This window comes from Ciconia boyciana, chromosome 14 (genome assembly GCF_034638445.1).
Source record: "Ciconia boyciana chromosome 14, ASM3463844v1, whole genome shotgun sequence".
NCBI lineage: Eukaryota > Metazoa > Chordata > Aves > Ciconiiformes > Ciconiidae > Ciconia > Ciconia boyciana.
Window position 1 is genome coordinate 10,764,528 of NC_132947.1, and position 21,639 is coordinate 10,786,166.

The 21,639-nt window shown below is 34.8% G+C and overlaps 1 protein-coding gene across 2 annotated transcripts in view; it reads right to left on the reverse strand.

Moving 5' to 3' along the window:
- Positions 1 to 21,639, reverse strand: part of NCOA3 (nuclear receptor coactivator 3) — a 90,933-nt gene that overhangs the window by 9,629 nt on the left and 59,665 nt on the right. For both annotated transcript variants that reach the window (XM_072879008.1, XM_072879007.1), the window contains exons 3-14: positions 19,602 to 19,677; positions 12,622 to 12,729; positions 10,753 to 10,925; positions 8,910 to 9,010; positions 7,740 to 7,914; positions 6,993 to 7,181; positions 6,637 to 6,738; positions 5,676 to 5,816; positions 4,280 to 4,427; positions 2,974 to 3,362; positions 1,835 to 2,715; positions 118 to 253 (exon numbers count right to left, since the gene is read on the reverse strand). In XM_072879008.1, the coding sequence (XP_072735109.1) occupies positions 118 to 253; positions 1,835 to 2,715; positions 2,974 to 3,362; positions 4,280 to 4,427; positions 5,676 to 5,816; positions 6,637 to 6,738; positions 6,993 to 7,181; positions 7,740 to 7,914; positions 8,910 to 9,010; positions 10,753 to 10,925; positions 12,622 to 12,719 (2,533 nt within the window). In that variant the 5' untranslated portion in view covers positions 12,720 to 12,729; positions 19,602 to 19,677. The remainder of the gene's footprint in view (positions 1 to 117; positions 254 to 1,834; positions 2,716 to 2,973; positions 3,363 to 4,279; positions 4,428 to 5,675; positions 5,817 to 6,636; positions 6,739 to 6,992; positions 7,182 to 7,739; positions 7,915 to 8,909; positions 9,011 to 10,752; positions 10,926 to 12,621; positions 12,730 to 19,601; positions 19,678 to 21,639) is intronic.

The following is a 21,639-nucleotide window of genomic DNA, read 5'->3' on the forward strand; positions in this document are numbered from 1 at the left end:
AAGATATAGGAGATCAAGAAGGTATTCTCAAAGGATTTGAGGATGCATTATGTTTACATCAGGTAAGAAAAAAACCCTAATTTTAAAACCTAAGTGATATTAGATGTAATTCCTTACCCAGTAGAGCATTTCCTTGAAATAATGCTTGCTTTGTTCCAAGGTTATTTCCATTTGCAGACATAGCATTATTGTAAAACTCTGAACTAGTCAGATCACCTAGAATTGCATCCAAATTATCCAAGTCTCCACTCATCTGAAAAAGATGCAGTAAAATACCAAGGTTATTTACTATCATGTGGCTATCCTTCAGCTTTTATTTAGCTCCTCACTAATCTTAAAAGATGTAACTGGGCAACAAATGTTTTAGTTCACTGACAGTACCTTGGGCCATCTCTGAATTTCCAAAGAACTTCAGATATCATTTAGCTACTTTTTTTTTTTTGAGTATTTTGCTTGGCTAATTTTGAGAATTAGGAGAAACTGGACGTATACACAAATAAAACAAAAAGCACCTTTGAATATAAACATTTCAGTCATCACAAATTATAAAGATAAAAATACTAATGAGAGCAAACAATATCAAGAACGTGTACCATTCAGTGATAAATAATATATGTGTCATACACAAAAAGTCAAATTTGATCACTGGTAAACACAACGACACATGAAAAGTATTCACAGATGTTTCTGGTCAATTGGAGCCCTAACCTTCTTTAAAAATTTGTCTTTAAATCAGATGCAGTTTTAACAGAAAAAAGAATTGCTTATATAGTGGATTCATATCTTCACAAAACAAGCTTCTCTGACTATGTTAATTAGATCTCAGGAGCAAGTACTGAAACTACGCATTGGGTACTATTACACAGTTGTTAGTGACTTTTCCATAAGTCGTACTCAAAAAAATGTTATAAGGTGTTTCATTTATAGTCAGCCGTTAGCTGATATAAAAATTGTGCAGTGATTTTTTATTTACATAGTTATTACTGACTTGGGAAACCCAAGTTCTAAGATATCAACATGTTTTCAGTAAACTGCCATACTGACCACTGTTACGTACTTTGAAGCAGTTCCAAATGTGACTTAGGAACAAAATACAAAAGAAATATTATCTACACTTTATAGTTTTAAGAACAGCTGTCCCTAGCAAGTGTACTGCTGCTTTCAGGAGAGTTGTTCCATGGTGATACAGTTTGCTATATCACAACATTTCTTGGAATTTCAACTCTAGAAACATTGAAACAAATAAATATACATATATTTATTTGAATGCTAAATATAAATGTATTTGAACAACATCTTCCCTCATTTAAGGAAAAAAAAAAAAAAAAGAGTGCTAAAACCAATGAATGAACTAAAACCAATCTATAGCTATTTTAAGTATTACACATTTCTGTGTATAGTTTATATTTCCAAAATGAAATCATGTTTTACCTTTTGCTATTTTATTGCCAACTAATTACAGAGGCAGTCACAGCTCCATTTCCTAATAAGCCATAAAAATAAACGTGTGCTATGTGAAATAGCAGATGTTAGAGATCTGATTTTAAGGAATAATTTGTAAATATATGCTATCTTAATCATACCATAACTTAAAGATAACATTAGTCCATGACTTCAGTACAACACATTTGGTTATATACATATCCTGTAATTCTCTTTGCTTGTGCTTTTTCAGCTACAATGAAACCTGAGCGTATAGTTTCACATCATTTGCACAAAACTTCCTTAGAAATGTTTACACACACGTGCTAAAAAGAGTGTTCTATATTTAGCCATTCACTGTAATGAGAAAATACTGGTTTGTTCACTACCATCATTTTACATTATACTGTACCTCCTCCGCTGGTTCCATTTTTATTTTCATCTCTTTTTCTTGACTAGAAGTAGGAATTGTAGAACTACTGCATTGCCCCATTTTATTATCCACACTTTCTACTTTAGGCTTCAACTCTTTGGAAAGCGGGTCCTTAACATCATCTTTATCTAACAGATATCTTAGTAAAGCATTGTTTTCCTTCTTCTTTGGGCTCAGTTGTTCCTGTTTGACAGTGCCTTCTCCACACGGGGCTGTATTACTAGCATCATGATACGTGTCTTTACCAGTAGCTTCAGCTGTGATCTTGGCTACCTCTGCAGGAGAATTACCATTCTGCAACAATTTATGTAAAATCCTATGCTTCTCTTGCAGGAGCGACCCATGCATGTTTGAGGAGGAAGATACCCCTCCAGATGTTGACGAGGAAACTCCTGAAGGACTGGTAACGCTGGTAGAAGATTCTTTACAATTTGAGTCTAAAGGTGAGTTTGATGCTGTAGAATGTCCTCTTTCATCTGAGGAGCACGTGAGTAACTGAAGCAGTTTTTTATGCCCTTTGCTTTCAGATTGTGTTCTCTGACTTTCAGATGCCTCCAGATTTCCCTCTTTACTATCTTTTTCACTAAGGAGATCCCTGCTGTTTGACTGGCAGATGGAACTTTCCACTTGGTTTTGTTCACAATACAAACCAGAAGGGCTTTTGGAGTCCTGGGTACTCGTTTTACTTTGCTGAGCTATGCTCATGTTTGGGGAATTATCCAGTTTTGGACCCGGTGAAGAAAGTGTTGATAAAAGGGAAGTTCCAACACCCTCACTAATGGCTTGAAGAGCACTAAGAGAACTGCTAGAGAAAGTGCTGTTGCTGGTGTTGCTGGCAGATCCCATTGGAGAGTGCATACCTGTATCACATGACAGAGATCAAACTTATTAGACTACAGTACTGTCTGTATCTACTTTTCCTTTGGATTGTGTATGACTGCCACATTGAGTTAGTTATTTTTAAATAATTTTTTACCATGAAATTAGGTATACTACATTTAAGTAACACATACAAGGTCATATAGAACTGTTAAAAAGGATGAAAGATGGAATTCAGATAAAAGTGAGAAAAGATAGCTTAAAAAAAAAGGGGGGGGCTTATAGCAAAAATAAAATACCTGTAACTGGAGAAAACTGGTGTGAACTCATTTTTGGACTCCCTCGATTCCTAGGAGATATCATTAGATTCTGTTGGTTGGAAGGTAAACCAGGACTACCATGTGGTGGGCTACTTATATTTAACCCATAACTGTTGTTCTGATAAGCAGAGGCCTGCATTCCAGGTCCGGAGTTCACTGGCCCCATATTACCAGGGCCTCCGTATCGAGTGCTGCTGAGCTGACCCACTGCATTGGGGTCTCCCATACCGTAGTTCCTGTTCTGCATTGGCACGCCTTGACCAGGTGACATATTCATAAGACTACCAACAGAATTTGTGTTTCCAGCCACAGGCGTTCTGATGTTTTGCCCAACTGAGTTAGGATTTGGCCGATATCCATTTTGTTCTCTGTAAGTTCAACAACATCCCCAGAAATCCCAAGAAAACAAATTAAAACCTTATTTGGAATCAAGTGCTACAAAGACAGAATAACATTATTAAATAATTTTCTCAATATTTTTTTCAGAAAAAGCAGTGAGAATTCAAGCTTCCACAAAAGCAGAACTAAGTCATGCCACTCATTTATTCATTACAGAAGTGCTTGGTCCTTTAGGTGATTTGAGTTATAAGTACATACAGTATCACCCCTTCAAAAGGCTTTCATCAACAGCCATTAGTCAGATTTCTCAGTTTAAACATCTTCCTTCTTCTACTCCCTTCCTGAGTCAATGCATGACACCATTCTACTGTGCACACTAATGATGCCCTGAACAATCTCAGATACTCGTTTCTCAGCATCTGGAGGCACTTTAATGCCAGAGGCAGACAGATTCCCTCCAGAGTGGCATTTCAATTATTCTTGCAATCAACCAGAACAGGTCACAGGAAGTGCTATTTAAGGTACATTTAACTTTGAGTCATGAATGATGCATCTGAGGGGGTTTTGTTGTCTTATTAATTGGTCTGCAATTAAAAAGAGGAAGAGAAAGCATGTAACTGAGCATTTCTCTTTTCAACATTTCATCATTATAAAATGTTAACCCAAAAGAATAATGAATACATAATACTGGCTCCACGCAGGTACTGAGGAAAAACCTCTCTTTTGACTGTGGCTGTCTTTCTGCCACACAGTTAAGTTGGGAGTGTCAGTGTTAGGTTGACAGATTTATTCGTACGCTAAGTAACTCTGCTTCCCAAGTTATCACCCCTCTGAGTTTTAATCAGATAAAATATTTTGGTATGCTATTTTTTTCAGTTATCTTCAAGGTCAGATATGTTTTAAAAGCTATGACATTTAAATGACAAACAGATACCACTGATTTCACCTTTGAAGAAAGTGGGTAGAGACAAATCCATGGCGGTCATTAGTTACAGGATTTCGAAATAGTTTACTCTTTGTTTGCGCTGTCACTATAGTACCATCCGCTAAAGAAAACCGATACAATGGTGTTTCAGCATGACCTTGTGTATAAGCTGTAAAGGAAATACACAAATATAGTTCATATTTATAAAAACAAGAACTATTAATATGCACTCTATAGATTTTTAACACAATACCCTTCATTTGCTGAAGATTTAAAAAAAAAAAAAAAAAAAACCATATAAAAAGACACACCCAAGACAGATATTCAGAAAAAGGAAGTATTCCGCATTTTCTCCTAAATTAGTAGAGGGAAGATAAAAGCAAACAAGATCATTTTGCTGCTGCAGTATTTTGTGCTCACCTTGCACAGCTGGCAAAGTTCTACATTTGTTAACAGACTTCCAGGGCTAGGTTAGTAGGTTTCCATAGCTTCTCCTTGGGGAGAAGGACTAATCAACACATAAATATTAATTGTACTAAAATATACAGGTAATTAATATGGAATAGGAATGAAACTTGGAAGCCTTCAGATGAAGTATTTTTAAGTTTATAAGTTTTATTTCAATCAAAAAATTGTGCAAACCATTGCTTTTAATCTGAGCTCCAAATTTCTTGTTAATTTAGGACTTATTTAATCAGTTAAGTCGAAGAACTTCCAATGGAATGGAAAGTCCATTTTCTGCCAGTATGAGTTTCTCTTTATTTAATATCCCCTCTACTTGAACTACTGTGTGAATCCTTCAAAAAGACTAGACTTTAGAAAACTTAGAAAATCTCATCTTTCTTACGAAAGACAGTGGCTGTACTTCACTTTATCTATCAAGGTTATCAAATTAGCATTACAAAATACATAACACTGGAACACTGAAAATATTTTGAACCCTTGTGTCTTGAATAAGAAAAAGGCACCAACACAACTGTTACCACTGTTAGTGAGCTATCCTTTAACAAAAGAAGGGATTAATTAAAATAAAAAGAAAGTCAAACTAATGTTAAACAAAGGTAACAAGCTAATGATAACTAAGGATTACATGTTATTACAGAAATATAGCTGTCATTGTCATTGCTATATCCATCTGTGGAAAAACAGATTACTTCAGGCTCCCAGATCATGTATCTGCTATTTTCCATGGAAATTGTCAAAAGAAACATATTAGAAAAAACAAATAACTTTCATCAGAATTCCTGTTTCTCAAGAGGTCATCCTCCTTCAGCTTGTAAATATGAGTCACAGCAATTAACACTAACAAAGAATATGAAAAAAATGAACAAAGGCAGAATTTAGCATTTTTGTTTTTCAGAAAAAAATGCAGCCACTAAGAGAAGCAGCACGACCAACAGTGCAAACAGATTTTTACCTTCATGATAGTGGCGTTTGTTTGACCATGACTGTCCATCATTATGGCATAAGAACCTCTGAATACACCGACGGATTATATCTTCAAAGCCAGGTCTCATGGAAGACCGTAATGAGTTTGTATCAATGTTGACAAGTTTGCCTGTAACAGGAAAGAAAATACACCAGTTAAACTCTTTATGACTATGCCAATCCTTTTGTATAAATATGGTACATTTCAGAAGGCTCCAATATCACCATTTTAATTGTTCGTCAGCCTAACACCAAATGTTGAGCATGCAGAAGTCACATTTATGAATTATCTGCCACGTGAGAATATGATGCTGTTTATTAAAACATCAATATTCAAAGAGATTTTAGATAACTGAATAAGAGGAAGTTAAGCACCCATAGGTTAATGCCAGAGCTTTAGAAAATAGTAACTTTAGTCTCTGGTTACAGGCACCCAAACGATGCATACACAGTAAAATTTTCTGACCGACTACATCCACAAATGAACATCATAAACACTAACTGGCATCTGAAAATGCCCCACGTAGATTATATAAGTATTTCAATTTACACAGCATAAAACACTTTAAACATTATCTCATGTACTGTAGAAAAATACAAGTATTCTGAAGCATTAATTAGCTTCAGTTATGATTTAAAACATTTCTTACGCAGAAAGGAAAGCAAAATGACAACCACGTGAAATGCTGCCAAGTTAAAACACAAGTAATGCTTTATACCAAGCTGCCAAACAATAGCATACTAGCACAGAGACAGCAAATGCGTCCCACAGTTGTTATTATACCCCACTGCCAACAGAAGTATATTACAAAAGCCAGCTGGGAATTCTCACTATGAATTCTGCTAGTCACTACAGATACACGATTTATTTACATATTTGATTTATTTAAAACAAGAGCACACGGACAAAAAAGATACCTTCATACCTTCATCTTGGATACTTTTCTCACCTGAAAGATCATGTCTTGTAATAAAGCTCTCTGGATTCGTTGGAAATACCCTTTCTGCAGTTGTGATACGACGTGCCACACAAATCATACAGGACTGCAAATCTGTATTTTAAAAAGAATGTTTCTTCTTTAATTTCTCTCCTGTTTTATTCTATTAAAGCATCTAATAAAATAGCTGAAGCGTCCTTCATTGTTAAAATGGAAGTATAAACAATAAGAATTTAACTTTTTGTGTTCTGTTCCTACTTACTTAAAAATGGACTGCAGAAGCCACAGATTTCATAACACATACCAAATACCAAAAGGCTTTACTCAGAGATGTCTTTTGTGCACAGTAATTCCACAACATTTCCTACCTTCCCCCTCCTCCATCATAGCTCTTGGCTGAGATAAAGCAAAGCACTGCATTGTTTCATATCTTTGACGTGTATCCTGGTGGCTGCCTACATCTTCCAAAAGATCATGAGAGGTTTTCACCATCATCCGGCAATTGAAGGTATGGCTTTTCTGTCTAGGTGTTTCATTGGTCCAAGCAACTCCATTAACTTAAAAGAACACAGTAAGAGTTTATACAGATTTTCAGATAAAATCAATTCATAACTGATTTTTCTTAACTTAGATACCTTGTTCTTAGATTAGAGAGATTAAAGAATATTTTAAGATGTGTTCTTAATATACCGTTAATTTTATACCTTGGGAATAGTAGTATTGAGAACCAAGCAAAAAAAACATCTTTCCCTTACACGACACTTTCAGTCACTTGAAGGAGAGCTGAAAAGTCATTCATATATTTTAAAAAACAAGCAGTTCTCTCAGCTAGTCTTCTGGCTTTAGGCAACATGTTCCTTTAGCATTCTTGTTTTAAGTTACAGGTAAACAAATTGCAAAGGCTAAAGTACAGCATGAATTTCCAGTGCATTTATTTCTGGTGGCGTGCTTTAGTAAGAACACAGTAATATTTTTCAAGATTAACATACTTCCATAGTCAAATATTCTTTGTGTAAGTAATTTGTTTTGAAAGGTTATCCATTACACATTGTTTTATTCTTCTCTGATTGTTTTCAAATAGCCTAGTTATCGTGTAGTAAGTCATCTTTTATTACCTGAAGATTTAGGTAAGTTTTTAAGAAAGTCCTTCCGGTCCTCTTCATGCAAGATACCATAGACACTTGTATTAACCAAATCTTCTTGTTTATATTGCAGATACTGTGTGACATTTTCTGACACAAATACTATGTTTCCATCTCGATTTACAACAAACAGGAAACCGTCCAATGCCTAAATATTAACATGACAACATATCATATAAGACGCACTGCCTAATTCTGAATGTAATTTAAAAGCTATGTGGGTGATAAATGTCAAGTTACAATACATGCATTTCTTTTCAAGGGTAGAGCTGAAGTTTTAAATTCTTCTCTGAGGAAAATTGTGTCTGGTAAGGAATGATTTCAATATTAAAAATTAATCTGTTCGTTTGTTATTCCATTGAGCTCTTTCACAGCGATAACCAGCCTTCTTGTTTCATTCTTGCTTTATTTGAACACAAGATAATGAATTTGTCACATCATTTCAATAGCTGGCAAATTGGAACAAGAAGAAATTCAGTAGAAACAAGTAGTAAGACACGAACTCGAAGACATTTGCACCAGCGAGTCACAAGATAAGAGGGTGTATTCATATCTTAAAATACTGTATTTTCTTAACTGAAAGAAAAATTCAGTGTCTATGTAAAACAGTTAAGTTTCAAAAGTGCTTTTTAATGGACTTGTAAATACGGGATTGGTTTTCTAGGCATAAAGAAAAGGTATCTGCTATGTATCTTTTTTTACAATTATTCTTAGGTTATTTTACTTGATGGCAACATTTGTTTAAAATGCTTCACAATTTAGAAACACGAAGCCCAATACATATCAAGCCTCTACTTTTTGCAAAACCTCATCCATTTATTTTAATGCCTATCCCCTAAAAAAGGCAAAATATTCCTCATATTACTAAGCACTGCTTTAGTAGTAATTTACTAATGACTGCGGGAGAAAGTAAAGCACAAAAATATAAGAAAAAGCCAAATGCTATTCTTCTTTCCTTCTACAGAGAATTTCAGCAAAATTAAGAAAACATGATAGATTTTATTCCTGTCCCTTTCAAACATAGTCCTGTATAGTTCTTGCATCCTATTTATTACTATAGGATTGCAGGCTTTATTGTAATATTTTCACCTTCCTTAAGTATTTGTTTCCATAGGGATTTACTAGGGCCTAATTTCTACTTGCCTGTAATAAAAGAGGTCCCAGTGAATCCTTATCAATAACTCCTTGACCTGTGGAAGATACATCAGCTTTCTGAACATCATCATCATTAGAAACTGCTTTTCCTGAAACCCAAAAGATAGATATATTTCAGTAAAGCAACATTTCGTATGAAGACCACATTTTAATATTACAAGCCAGACTCTAGGAAGCGTGTGAATAAAGGCAAAAAAAAAAAAGCATGAATAAGAGAGGAAGTCTCATATATTGTTAGTTGCTTAAGACCAGAAAAAAATGTTACGGCTACGTAATGCCAAACCCTTTGCTTACATAAATTGACTTGACAGTTCAAGTTGGATCAACTTCTTTTGTGAATGGTATTTCGTCTGCTGCTTTTGGCATCATCCGTCTGATGAATCCCTGCTGAATCTTTCAATGGCCATTAAACACACTGATTATACATATCTCTGCCTTCCGGTTTTATTTTGATCATCTCATCATCGTTGGTCAGGGTTTTCAGATGCCATCACCATTGTTATACAAAAAGGCTTTGGCTCATGTTGATATATGTGTGCATGTGTGTGTGTAGGTATGTATACATATGTGTGTGTGTATATAATACCATCATATTTTAAGAATCAACATATCCTAAATAAATTGATTGCAGGGGAAGGTGGAACAGGAATCCACACCAGGCAGCAGAATTACAGAAAACAAACAGTAAACTTTGTTCTGTGGTACTTGCTCGCTGGCTAAGCAGACCACAAGAGGAGTACAACATCTTAAAGGAAGATTATCACATACTCAACTCTATAATGAAACAGAATTATTACATTAGAATACACTAGATTACACTAGAAAAACCTTAAAAACAGAAGTTAAGATTATTTTTTTAGAATTGCTTTAACATGTTTTCAAAAGATGTGGCAATTTACCACAACAGGTAAAATATACACCATAGCTCCCTTGATTTTTTAAATACTTTACTGTCCAAAGGAAATATGTACACTTGACAGGCTACAGTCATTTGGGGGTGGGTGGGGGGAAGGAGGGAGGGGTTTAAAAAAAAATTTTTATATATATATATCTATCCCTTACTATACATTTCAAAAAACATATTTTGCATATACTTGTCCATTAAAAAAATATATTACTATACCACTTATGTTTACACTAGCTGACAAAAATTACCAAAACTTGATGCACTACTATTTTCTCCTTTGTTGACTTAACTCTATCCTGAGTACAGTCAACTGCACTATTTAATTATTTGATCTCAAGCTAAATGCATTTAAAATATATTGGAGTCCAATGCTTCAACATTTAGGGAGCATGTCTGAAACAGCACAAGAAAAAAAAGCAAAGTCCATAGAAACATAATAGGAAAAAATAGTAATAAAAATTAATATATCTGATTGGAACAGTGCCCCTTAAGAAACTAGGTACTTTTTAAGAAATTCATTTCAAAGTATTAAAGTCCCTTGAAGCATGAAGTCACTTGAAGTGAAAGACAACAGTATGTACTCTTCATACCAGTGGGTATTTGGTATATTGTACCAGCTGATGGTACAATATCATCTGTCTTTAGTTGCTCTGTGGACTCTCTCAAGCTTTCCTAGTTTTTTCAGGAAACTGATAAGAAAGGCCATACAAAGTTTTAAAGCCCTGATTCCCAATAAAAAAAGTGATAGTAAATACTTGCTTATTTTTAAACAGAAAATTATTTAAGGTTTGGTTCAAGTCTGAAGACTTTCTCAGTTACATGCTATTGTGAAAAACACTACTCAATTTCCCAAGTAACTACTGCTTTGGAAAAGGAATCACAAGAAAATGAAATTATTTATTTTGTCTTAGCAGGGAACTGTACCTTGCTCTTTTATCTGTCGAATTTGTCTCACGGTTTCTTTTAAAATAGCACATTTGTCTGGTTTGACATTGAAATTGTCAATGTCACTCAGATTAGCAGATATCAGTTCAGCCAGTTCTTCAATGTATTTGCTTTCCTGCTCACGCCGACGCTTCTCACCACTGCAGGTCAGACTAGGAACCAAAACCATAATGTCATATATTTACATACCATCATATACAAAAGTTGTGCTCACTCTGTGAACTTTAAGGTACTTCATGTAACACCTACCTATTAAACCTAGGTAGTAGTTATTCTTCCAGCAAACATAAATCGGGTGGGGTGGGGTGGTGGTGTTTTGTTACATTGTTGTTTGGTTTGGGTTTTGTGGGGTTTTTTAAGAATTTTAAGTACAAATTTATCTTAAGAGGATATGAGAAAATTACTCATCCAAAAAATCCTCCTGTGATAATTCTATTGTTAAATTTAATGAAAATAGCAATTGCCTGTTATAGAACTGTACCACTCATACAGAAAGCATGTTTTAAAAGTTACTTTAGATTTGTTTATAATTTATTAGACAAATTAAATAGAATTTTAACATTCTGTGAAATCCCTTTGGCTTGCTTGTAATGAGATTATTACAGAAGGTGATAACTCAGAGAAATTTCTAGGCATCAGGACAAAAATGCCATCTCAGCATCCAAGAAAATCAGAATCCCAAACAACCTAATGTTGCTGGATAAAGCCTCTCTTTGAAATTCCTTTTCCTACATAGATTAATGTGCCGAGTAAAGACACTGTCTACAGCCTAAATCAACAGAGAGAACAGTGTCATACACAGAGTACGCCAAGAGTAGGAAAAAAAGGACTCAGGAGAAAGGGAAGGGGCAAGAATGGGCACACTGAGGAAATCAAAAGAATTAATATTCTTTGAGAAGAAAACAAGTGAAACAGTTAGGAAAGTATGCATGGACCAACAGTGGAGAAAACAAATACATGACAAAGCAGGGCCTTGAAAGATTAAGAAAGCTAATGAAAGGTGACAAACTGAAAACCAGAATTCCTGAATGGACAGACAGAGACTGGAGAAAAGGAAAGAGAAATTGGAATGGAGGACACTCACAAAGATATCCTGGGATATGGTGGGAGAATCTGAGGATCTCATACACAATCTGTTGCATGATGGAGGCAATATAGCATGGGACAGTGGGGACATATATAAAAGGGAGAAATATGAGTACACATGAAGCCTGGTATTCTGGTGAAACTGAAGACAAATTTAATAAAGGTTAATACTCTGTGGGAACAAGAACACGAAAGGATAACACAGAACCCTTAACGTGGTGGAAAGCAATGAGGTTGTAGGAGACAGAAAACCAATTCCCTCAGATAATCTCTGACAGAGTTGAGTGAGGGGCAGGAAAACAGCATGGAATGCCAAAATTTCATGATGAGAGGAGCTTGCAAAGAACTAGTCTGGAGAAACAGAAGTCAAAAAAAGTGCTCAACCTATTGCAGTATTCTGTGCTGGCCATAACCACCTGAAATGAGGCTTGCCAAATCAATTACCAAATATAAGATGCAGCCTTTGAAATGTCTGTGAAGCAAGAAGTTTTTCTTCTTTTGCCTTGCAATCACAGCTTCAAACTGATTCTTTATATGTTCACTCTACTAAGATTTCTGCAAGAGTCTAATTATACAGCACAGTTCATCAGCTTTGGCATATCTACACATAACAGTAAAGTTTTATATCTTCACAACAGAAGCTGGCCTAGAGAATTTTTGAACTGAACAAAATGATTAGTTAGAACTTACTCTAAATCACAATGAAAACTTGAAAAATATTTTTAAAAACTTGTAATACAAGCGAAGACTGTATAAACCTACCTTGCACCTGGTGTATCACAGGGCAATGGCTTGCGCTTCCTTGACTCATTGGTCAAGCTATCCAAGGAGTTTTCTCCTAATCCACTCATCTTGACCATGCATCAGCAACTAAAAGCAATGAAATAAGAACTGTGAATGAACCAGAGAACTTATCCAGATAAGTTATTTATTTTAATTAGATTTATGAGTCAGCATTTTTAGTGGAAATCCATATACTTTTTTAGTATTAAAAAATAATATTTGCCTACCTTTTTAAAAAAATCTATTTTGAATCTTGCCAAAACATAGGTTTACAAAGCTTTATATCAACGTAAGCAAAAATAAATGTAAAAAATACATTTACTTTGATTCAGAGATGTTTAAAGTTTTGCACCATAATACTGGGACCACTGTACAGCTCCAATTTGTCTGAAAATAAAAAGATTCTCAGTGTTTGAATGTATGTTTAGATAACTTGAAAAGAAAGTGGTAAAGTAATATGTTATGCCAAAACATAGTTAAATACTAAAGATAAAGTTAGATACCATTAAAGAAAAAGGCAAGCGATACTCTAAGGCAATGAAGGATGGGTGACCAGAACACTGAAAATACAGAAATGTTGAATAAAATTTCCTTTTCTGTATGCTCCTTTTTTCCCTTCATGTAATCTAACCACTGCAGCCACAAATAATTGTCATCCTTAGGAGTAAATCAGTGGGCTTAAATGAGAGTTTCACACTTGCCTCGGTATAAAGCCAACAGATTGCTATTACCATATCTAACTCAAGAGCTTACTCTAGTCTTAACTTCCTATCTCTTGCTAAACCTTCTAAAATGAACAGTTTTCTAAAACTCTGTGGACAAGGCAAGCAAAGACTTCAGAACTCTTTCAACTGTATTCTGCAGCAAAGATTGGGCCATAATCCAATAAAATAATAGGTTGCTTTTGTTAAAGCCTAGTTATGTTAAACAAGCCTGGCAGATTATATATCCATGACACTCATCTCTCCTCACTCCCCAAGAGGAAAAAGGAACACGGTCACAGAGGAGCGAAGCCACCCATATCAGATCCTGCTATGCTACAATCAACAATATGCTGAGGGAGGGGAAAAAACTTCTTAATGGATCCATGCTATTTATGTAGCCAGGGTATTTTAGAACCTAATAAGAACTATAAAATAATCTAGTAATTTGTATTTGGTTTTTTGTATCACAATGACAACAAGACACATCTGGGCAGTTAGAAGTTTAGCATTATTTTATCCTTTTTACAGAAATTTCCAAATTAAATGTAAATTTAATTTACCGCAATCTAGTTCAGACTGCAGTTCTTTACCCCATACAGCAACGACAGTAACTGGTCTTAAACATTTAGGTAAGACAAGCCATACTTGTTAGCTGGAGAGAAACTTTTCCACAACATATAACACAGACACTGATAAATCTTTCAGGAAAAAAAAAGTTCTTTAAGAATCTCCACAAGCAAAACCCACCATTACTAGAGTTATTAAAAAAAACTGGCTTAGGATGACCAAATCCCTAGGAGTCGGTGATCACATATCACAAAGACAAGGAAGTGACAGACACACTTCCATCTAAATGAAGTTTATGTTAAGGTATCAGAGGCTGGTAGCCAACTGACTCGAAGCAGCTCTGCAGAACAGGATCTGGGCAGCCTGGTGAACAAGAAGTTAGTTAAACAAAAGTCAGCAGTGTACCCTTGCAGCAAAGAAAACCAACCCCTTAGAAAGGCACCCGATCAACTAAGTGCTTCCAGGACAAGACATCTAAATTAAAGAGAGAAGTGTGTGTATTACTTCTGATGTACTAACCTTGAGTGATTGGGTTTTTTGCTTGCTGGCTTTTTTGGGGGGGGGGGGGGGAAACACCAAACCACACAAACCCACAAACCACAAAAAACCTACTTTAGTTCTTTCTACAGTCTAAACCAAAACGGCAAAGACACACAAGAACATACACAAGAACATATTTACATGAAGCAGCATGGGTGTTGCTTGCAATAGCTGATACTGTTGTTGCAGGATGTTAGCTACGGGTGGAGAATGTAAAAGGACCTTCTTCTTACAGCAGTACAAACCTTTGAAAGCCAGACAGGACAGAGGAGTGCTGGCTGCGCTGAGGAGCAGACACTGGATGACTCTGACACGTGTGCAAAGCTCAGAAGTAAAATGGCATCTCTTTAAAGCACAAGTTCTCTTTGCAGCTAAGCAAATGTCACAATGCTTAACATAAAATTGTATTCATAACCAATCCTCATCCCGACTGACAGGCATTAGGAGAGGAAGGATAATATACTTTGTACATGGCAGTAAAATTAAAAACAACAGTAAAACATAATCTTGCATTTGAAATAAACAATTACCAAAGATGCCTAACCCCATAACTGTGGTCATGGACTGCACAGATAAGAAGTTGGTTTTACATCTAAATATCTGATGCAACACCAGGAAGAATAAGACAAAACCCAAGATACAGAGAGATGGAAGAGCAAGGCTGAAGACTTTTATTCAATCATATATTCCTCCAGGGCAAAAATCTCTCAAATACCTAGTGGCCCACCTTATGCGATGTTCCAGAAAACTATACTGTTACGCCACTAGATGACAGTACAGCACTGAACAACTGCAGGGATAATATTGTCTTCAATTAAGCAGCTGAATGAAAAACTACTTATCTGAACAAGCAAGCAGTTTCAAAAACAGATTATATAAACAGGCTATGACCATGCAAAAAGTAGTTGATGATCTGAAGCTGACACTCAACAGAACATATGACTCATAAGGTCTTATGCCTACAGACCTCACAGCTAAGGCTGAATCCCCAGAGTCATTCTGCAGGTGACATACGCACACACTCCAGGATTGGTGCTTCCCCCCTCTAACTGCATTCACAGGCAGGGTATAGAGCTGCAGGGTTAAGAGCTGCTGCGGAAAGAGAAAGGAAGAGCTCAAAATATAAGACTTAAGGATAGTTCAGGAAGGGTGTGGGCACAGCAAGTTACGTTAGAAGCCAAGAGTAAGTTGTATTTAAGAGGAGGAAAGATTTAAAATACATTAAATAGTTGAAAATTTGAGCTAGGACAGACATTTCACCAGAACATAATTTTGCAGGTAACAGGGTTGCATTAAATTATTTAGAATGGAAATGTCATTTCTGGTTTACCATCTACCTCTACTGACAGGTAACTCACAATACAATTAAATAGAAAAACAAAATTATTACATTTTGTCTCAGAAACATGATACATATCCAAGAATACAACCCTCCTTCTTTTTAAGAAAACCTTTCAGTGCCTAAATATAGAAGCTTGGAAAAGGAAGGAAAAATTAGGTAATTTGTGTAGGCTGTTTCCCTATTATTACACCCAAGTAGCTTGTGGTACTTTATTCAGGGCTGAAGCTGCAGAGCTCCTGCACATGTATTTTTCTTTCCCTAAGAGTACCATTACAAGCTGGGAAGGCATGTAATGCCTAGAACAACTCTGTAACTGCTTAGCTGAGGAAATTACAGAAGCTGCTTCCCAATACAGATGGATTTACAGTACAAATTGTTAACAGTCAAACTAATTTCCCTGCAACAGGAAATATTAGCAAAAGAAGCCATTATTCAGTGATTTAATAATGAAAGAAATCACCAGTTAAAAAGTACCAGGTCTTATTTATTCATTGAATATGAACCTATAATTTCTAATGGGCTAAAAAGTTTTTCCAAAAATAAATATATTTTGGGGGCTTGGAGGAGTTTTCCTGAAGTTAATCATTATTTCAAAAGACAGCTCTGAAACACAGCTTTCAAAAGTTAAAACTTTGATGCATTTTTATACTAAAAGCAAAAAAATTTAACACAGCCATCTTTGTAAACTTACTTTCTGAGCCAACAGGCAATGGCATTATTTCTGGCTCATGAACCTATCACGCTGACTAGAAAGACTCCTGTGCTACTTATACTGCATAATATTATCTACCTAAGCGAAGCATTTTTTAAAGGAAAGAATTACACAGTGAAATTCTTTATATTATTCGTGTAATTAAAATAAATTTACAAACTAGCTTAATTTGACTCAATGAATAGCTCCATTACTACATAAAACCAGGCAAATATAAGAAATTATGTCAAATTTTAGATAAGTATAAATTACCCAAAACACAGGAATGATAATCTTCCATCATAGAATATTATTCTTACTCAGAATAACAGAAATACAGATATGACAGCAACCACTTCCATGAAAAATCTGACAATTGTTCTGCTATTTTTCCTCAAAGTTGCACATACAAACTCAAAAAGTGGATGGCAAAACTACTGCATAGAAGGATAACTAACAGTGGGACTGTATTATGAACTTGAGCTATCAATGCATACTATTATGCACTCTTTACTGAAATTTCTATGCAAGTATTTGCTTAAAATGCAAGAAGCTACAGCAGACTGATTACATATAAGGATGAAGAAATGCTGAATATAAATTCTATCCAGTGATGAACAACTAGATTTTTCTAAAATTTATGCGTTCCTAGTTTATGTAATTTAGAGAGAGAATTTATTGGGACTGCCAATTTTTAAAGCCAGGTGCTTCATGAACAATAATTCCTATGTACTTAATAATAATATTTAAATGTTTGCTAGTCTGATGTCATCAGCACCACCAACTAATTTTAATTTCTAAATTAAACTGCACATGTTACTCCACTGTATTAGAACACCTTCTCATTTTCATTGAACATTTTATAAAATAAAAGCATTTTATGCTACACTCCATTTAGCTACCGAAAACAATGACACAAAAGCCACACTTTGTTCTGTCCAATATGATTTTCCAAAAGTTATTTGGAAAAACAAAGCCCTAGCTCTTGCCATTTAGAAAGGTATACATTTGTATGTAATAGAGAATGCTAAAGTTGAATGGAAGCAAGTATGTCCAGAGCCCTCCAAAGTTTATACTTAAAGCAAATCTGAGGAAAACCAAGATGACGTAAGAGATGGTTCAAAGTCTTCAAAGCAAGACGTTGTTTAATTCTACCAGTTGTAGCAGTAATGACCACTATATAGTGATGTTCCTAACCCCACCAGTGGAGTGGAACCCAAGGCAGCAATATTTGGAGAAAAGGTTCCAAACTTTCATGATTATCTGCAAACACTAAGTACTGGTTTCTGCATTACTATTTGATTTATCTTTTCAGATATAATCCTAAATTTTCCAAAATTTTTCTCACTTATCAGAAAGGGGAAACAAGAAAACAACAAATAACAAAGATCTTTTTGCTCACCAATAAGTGTGTTGAAAAAACATTTGGCCTTATTAATAAGGTATACATGTCTACATCCTTTGCAGTGTACCATACACTTTTCACGTCAGGTCTGTTCATTTCTCAGTGTAAACCATAGATGGATTGTTAAAAAGGTACTGGTTTTTGCAGGTGACAGGTAAAACAAGTTATAGTAATCATTAATCCATTCATTGCTACAACATATGTACAGCCTTCCAAACAAAAACATAGACTTTAAAAAAATCATCAGCATTTAGGACTAGAATTTTTCAACCTGCCAGGGTTTCAATATTTTGATAGGCTAAAAAAAAAAAAAAAACAAAACCACCTTTCTGAAATTCTGTCCCAGACTACCAAGAAAAGGATGTGCATGTCGACAATACAGTATGTTTGAAATGGCGAAAGTTCCTAAAGCCATTTCCTAGAGAGCATTCAAGTCAAAAGGACATCGAGAAGCACTAAGCACAGTAAGCAGAAAGTTTTCAGCTTGATACAATAGTTTCTTCCCTGGTCTTACTCACTTCACTCTCACACAAATTGGAAAGCTACTAACTTAACATTCATTAGGTCCCTTTCTGCTAGTTTGCCTTTCAATGCACTGGTTTCCTTCTCCAACTCAAGCGTTATTGCCTCATGCGCATGTTCTCAGCAGCTGTAGATGAAAGACCTATCCACCAAAGAGGACGTGGCAACTGGGAAGTTTTTGTCCTAACAGGGGCCCAACAATATAAACAATTAGATGCTTCAGATTTAGTTTTTGTATTTGTTTAGCTGAAATAGTTGACCACACACATACACAAAAAACCAAACCCCAAAAAGCACAACCATACAGTACTAATTTAAAACATAGCCAAACTATTTTAAAAAATCATATTATTTGCATAAAAAGTTGCATTTTTAACACTTCTTTGGTCCCATGAAAACATAAACTTTTCCCTATACTAAATATATGTACTCATGGTATCTTGCATGTTTGGAAGCTCTTCTGTTTGAGCTGATTTCTTGTTTGAAAAATTCACTAGGGAAAAAGCATAGATTGGCTCTTAGCATTACCCAGAACAAGCCAATTATGAAGAATTAAATCAAACCAGTCCTTTTCAATACATCATCAAGATGGTCTGGAATTTTTAAAATTGTATATAGTGTTAAAATATTAAATATAATTCTCCTTTCTAAAAACTAAGACATAATTCACAGTTTTTTAAGATGCAAATTGTAATAAACTAACTGGTTTATGCTAAGAGAAGCCCCAAATATTTAAATTTTATTTGATATAAATAAAACTAGAAGACATTCCATTCAGCAGCTCCATATTCTTAGTGAAAAATTGTTATTTCAAACTTATATTTCCCTCAAATACACATATATAAAAAGTATGATAGCTTTCCAGTGAAACTTCTCATTCAAAATATTCTTGAAATGATGCAGTTTATTTTATTATAAGACTGGCCACAGAAAAAACTGATGTTCTCATTTATATAGATAGGAATCCACAAGAAAACAAACTTAGAAAACTCACTTTCTGGCAGTAGTGAAGTAAGGTTTTTTCTTTTTTGGGTTTTTTTTTTTCTTTCTTCCCTCCCCCCCTTTTCTTCTTCTTAAGAACATGCTTCTTGTATACTTACACGTACAATTTGTAAATTGTAGCTTTAAAAATGGTAAGGGAATAACTATTCAGGTACATATAGTCCAAATATGAAATCAGTCACTTACTTGTCCTTAGCAAACATTCAAGCACAGCATATTTTTCAGAGGACCTTCAGAATCAGAAGTCATTTTAAGTCACATCCTGAAAAACAAAAAAGGCTGTACTTTAAAAAACCAAGTGCTTGCTTTTCAATTTTTTCATCTAATATTAATAGTCTTACCAAAAAGTAAACACTCAATATTGAGATATTTTAATGTTAAATGAGTTTAAAACTCACTTATAATAACTGTAACTGTCATCTCTCCTATATGCTAAACAAGCTCCAAAGTCTGAATCTTAACATCACAAATGCCACCCAGTGAGCTAGATTTCCTTTCAAACAAGAACTAAACGTACTTATTTTAAATGTAATTTTTTTTTTTTTACTTTGGAAGAAATAATGAAACTGCTGTAGATGTTTGATCTTAGTAACTTTTAAATCTTCATATAAAAAGCTGCAGCCCCAAATTAATTATTTTGTGAAGTTATGACTGGCAAGTAAAAATTAAGTGCGTAGCCACTCTATGTCAGCCTGTACACACTGCTTGGTACATAACTATTATATGAGAATAGCAAACTGTTTTCAGAGCTATGAACACTCAGGTTTCTGTTACTCTGTTTTTCTATGAAATTCTAGGAATGATTAATCTATATCATCGTGCATTTTATAGAAGGTATAATTAAGTGTACCAATTAGTGAGATTCTGGGTCTCTATAGAGAATTACAGTAACTTATGAAAAGTTTTAAACAACAGCTGTGTGGCTGAATTACTGAAAACTGCCTAAAGCGCTACGTAAAGCAGAGGCTGTGCAAGCTAATTAGAAAAATAAATTGCTCTGGGGAAATATTTATGAGACATTCACATGTAAGCACACACCATAGTCCTATCCAAAATCAAGAATTTCAAAACTGATACTTCTACCCAGACTACTTAATAGGTAATCACTAGCAGGTAGGTAAAGGAGTTTTATTCAAGTAGCTCATTTCTTAAGAAATTAAAATGAAGCTTTTCATATCAACTGGTTGCATATGCATTCATCTGCTGTTTTAACCATCCCTTTGACAATACTGATTGTAGCTTTATTTATATGAACTGGAATTACCAATTAGAAGGTTGATTGACAATGTGGTCACGTAAGAGTAAGCATCAAGAGTAAATTGTCTCCTAATTAAAGATTTCTATAACACCATTTCATGCTAAATCAACCTCTGCTAATCATGGAAACCAGAACAAAAGCACACCAAAAAAAAGAAAGAAAAAAAAGGAAAAAAAAAAAAGAAAAAAAAAAGAAAAAAAATCTAAGAAATCTTAAGATGCAGTATCAGAAACATTTGGACATCATGGAAAATTAAATCCTTCAGCTGTTCATTTCTGTAAAAATGCTAAACCTGACCTATACTACAATCAGTGATAGCTTGCTAGATAGCTTCCCTGGGATGGTCTTATACCCAATGAGGGCTATTTTCTGATGTCTCCACTGGACAGAATTTATGAAACAAAAAGGTAGCATAAATTACATTCACTGTTCAGTTTGATGTGCAGGTTTTTTTCCTCAAATTTCTACAACAGTTTGATAAACTAGTGAATACACCTGTGCAAGAACAGAAGCAGTTCACCTGAATCCCAAACAAAAGTCTCACTGAGAAGTTGACGTATGCAGGAGAAATGAAGAGCACAAAATCACTTTAAGGTGGGAGATTTAATACCCACAAGTATCAAAAAGATTCTGTATGACTGGAAACGCAAGGGAAAAGAGAAGAACCCTGGAAATGTATTAAGTTGAAGACCACATACAAATCTTAACACTATTTAAATTAGTTTTAGAATATTCCCTTTATATTCCTCCCAAGTACATATTCATTCCATGGATGTCAATATCTGAGCTGTTTAAACAGAAGATGGAATACAACTTCTCAAAGAAGTACTGGAGTAAAGTAACTAAAAAAATAACCTTCTGCATAATCTGAAGGCTCCTGAAGGCTTAGAAAAGCATCTAGAGTAGCATTTGCACTAATTTGGTCTGGCCAAACACTGCAGAGGACCATCCTACGTGAACTGTCAA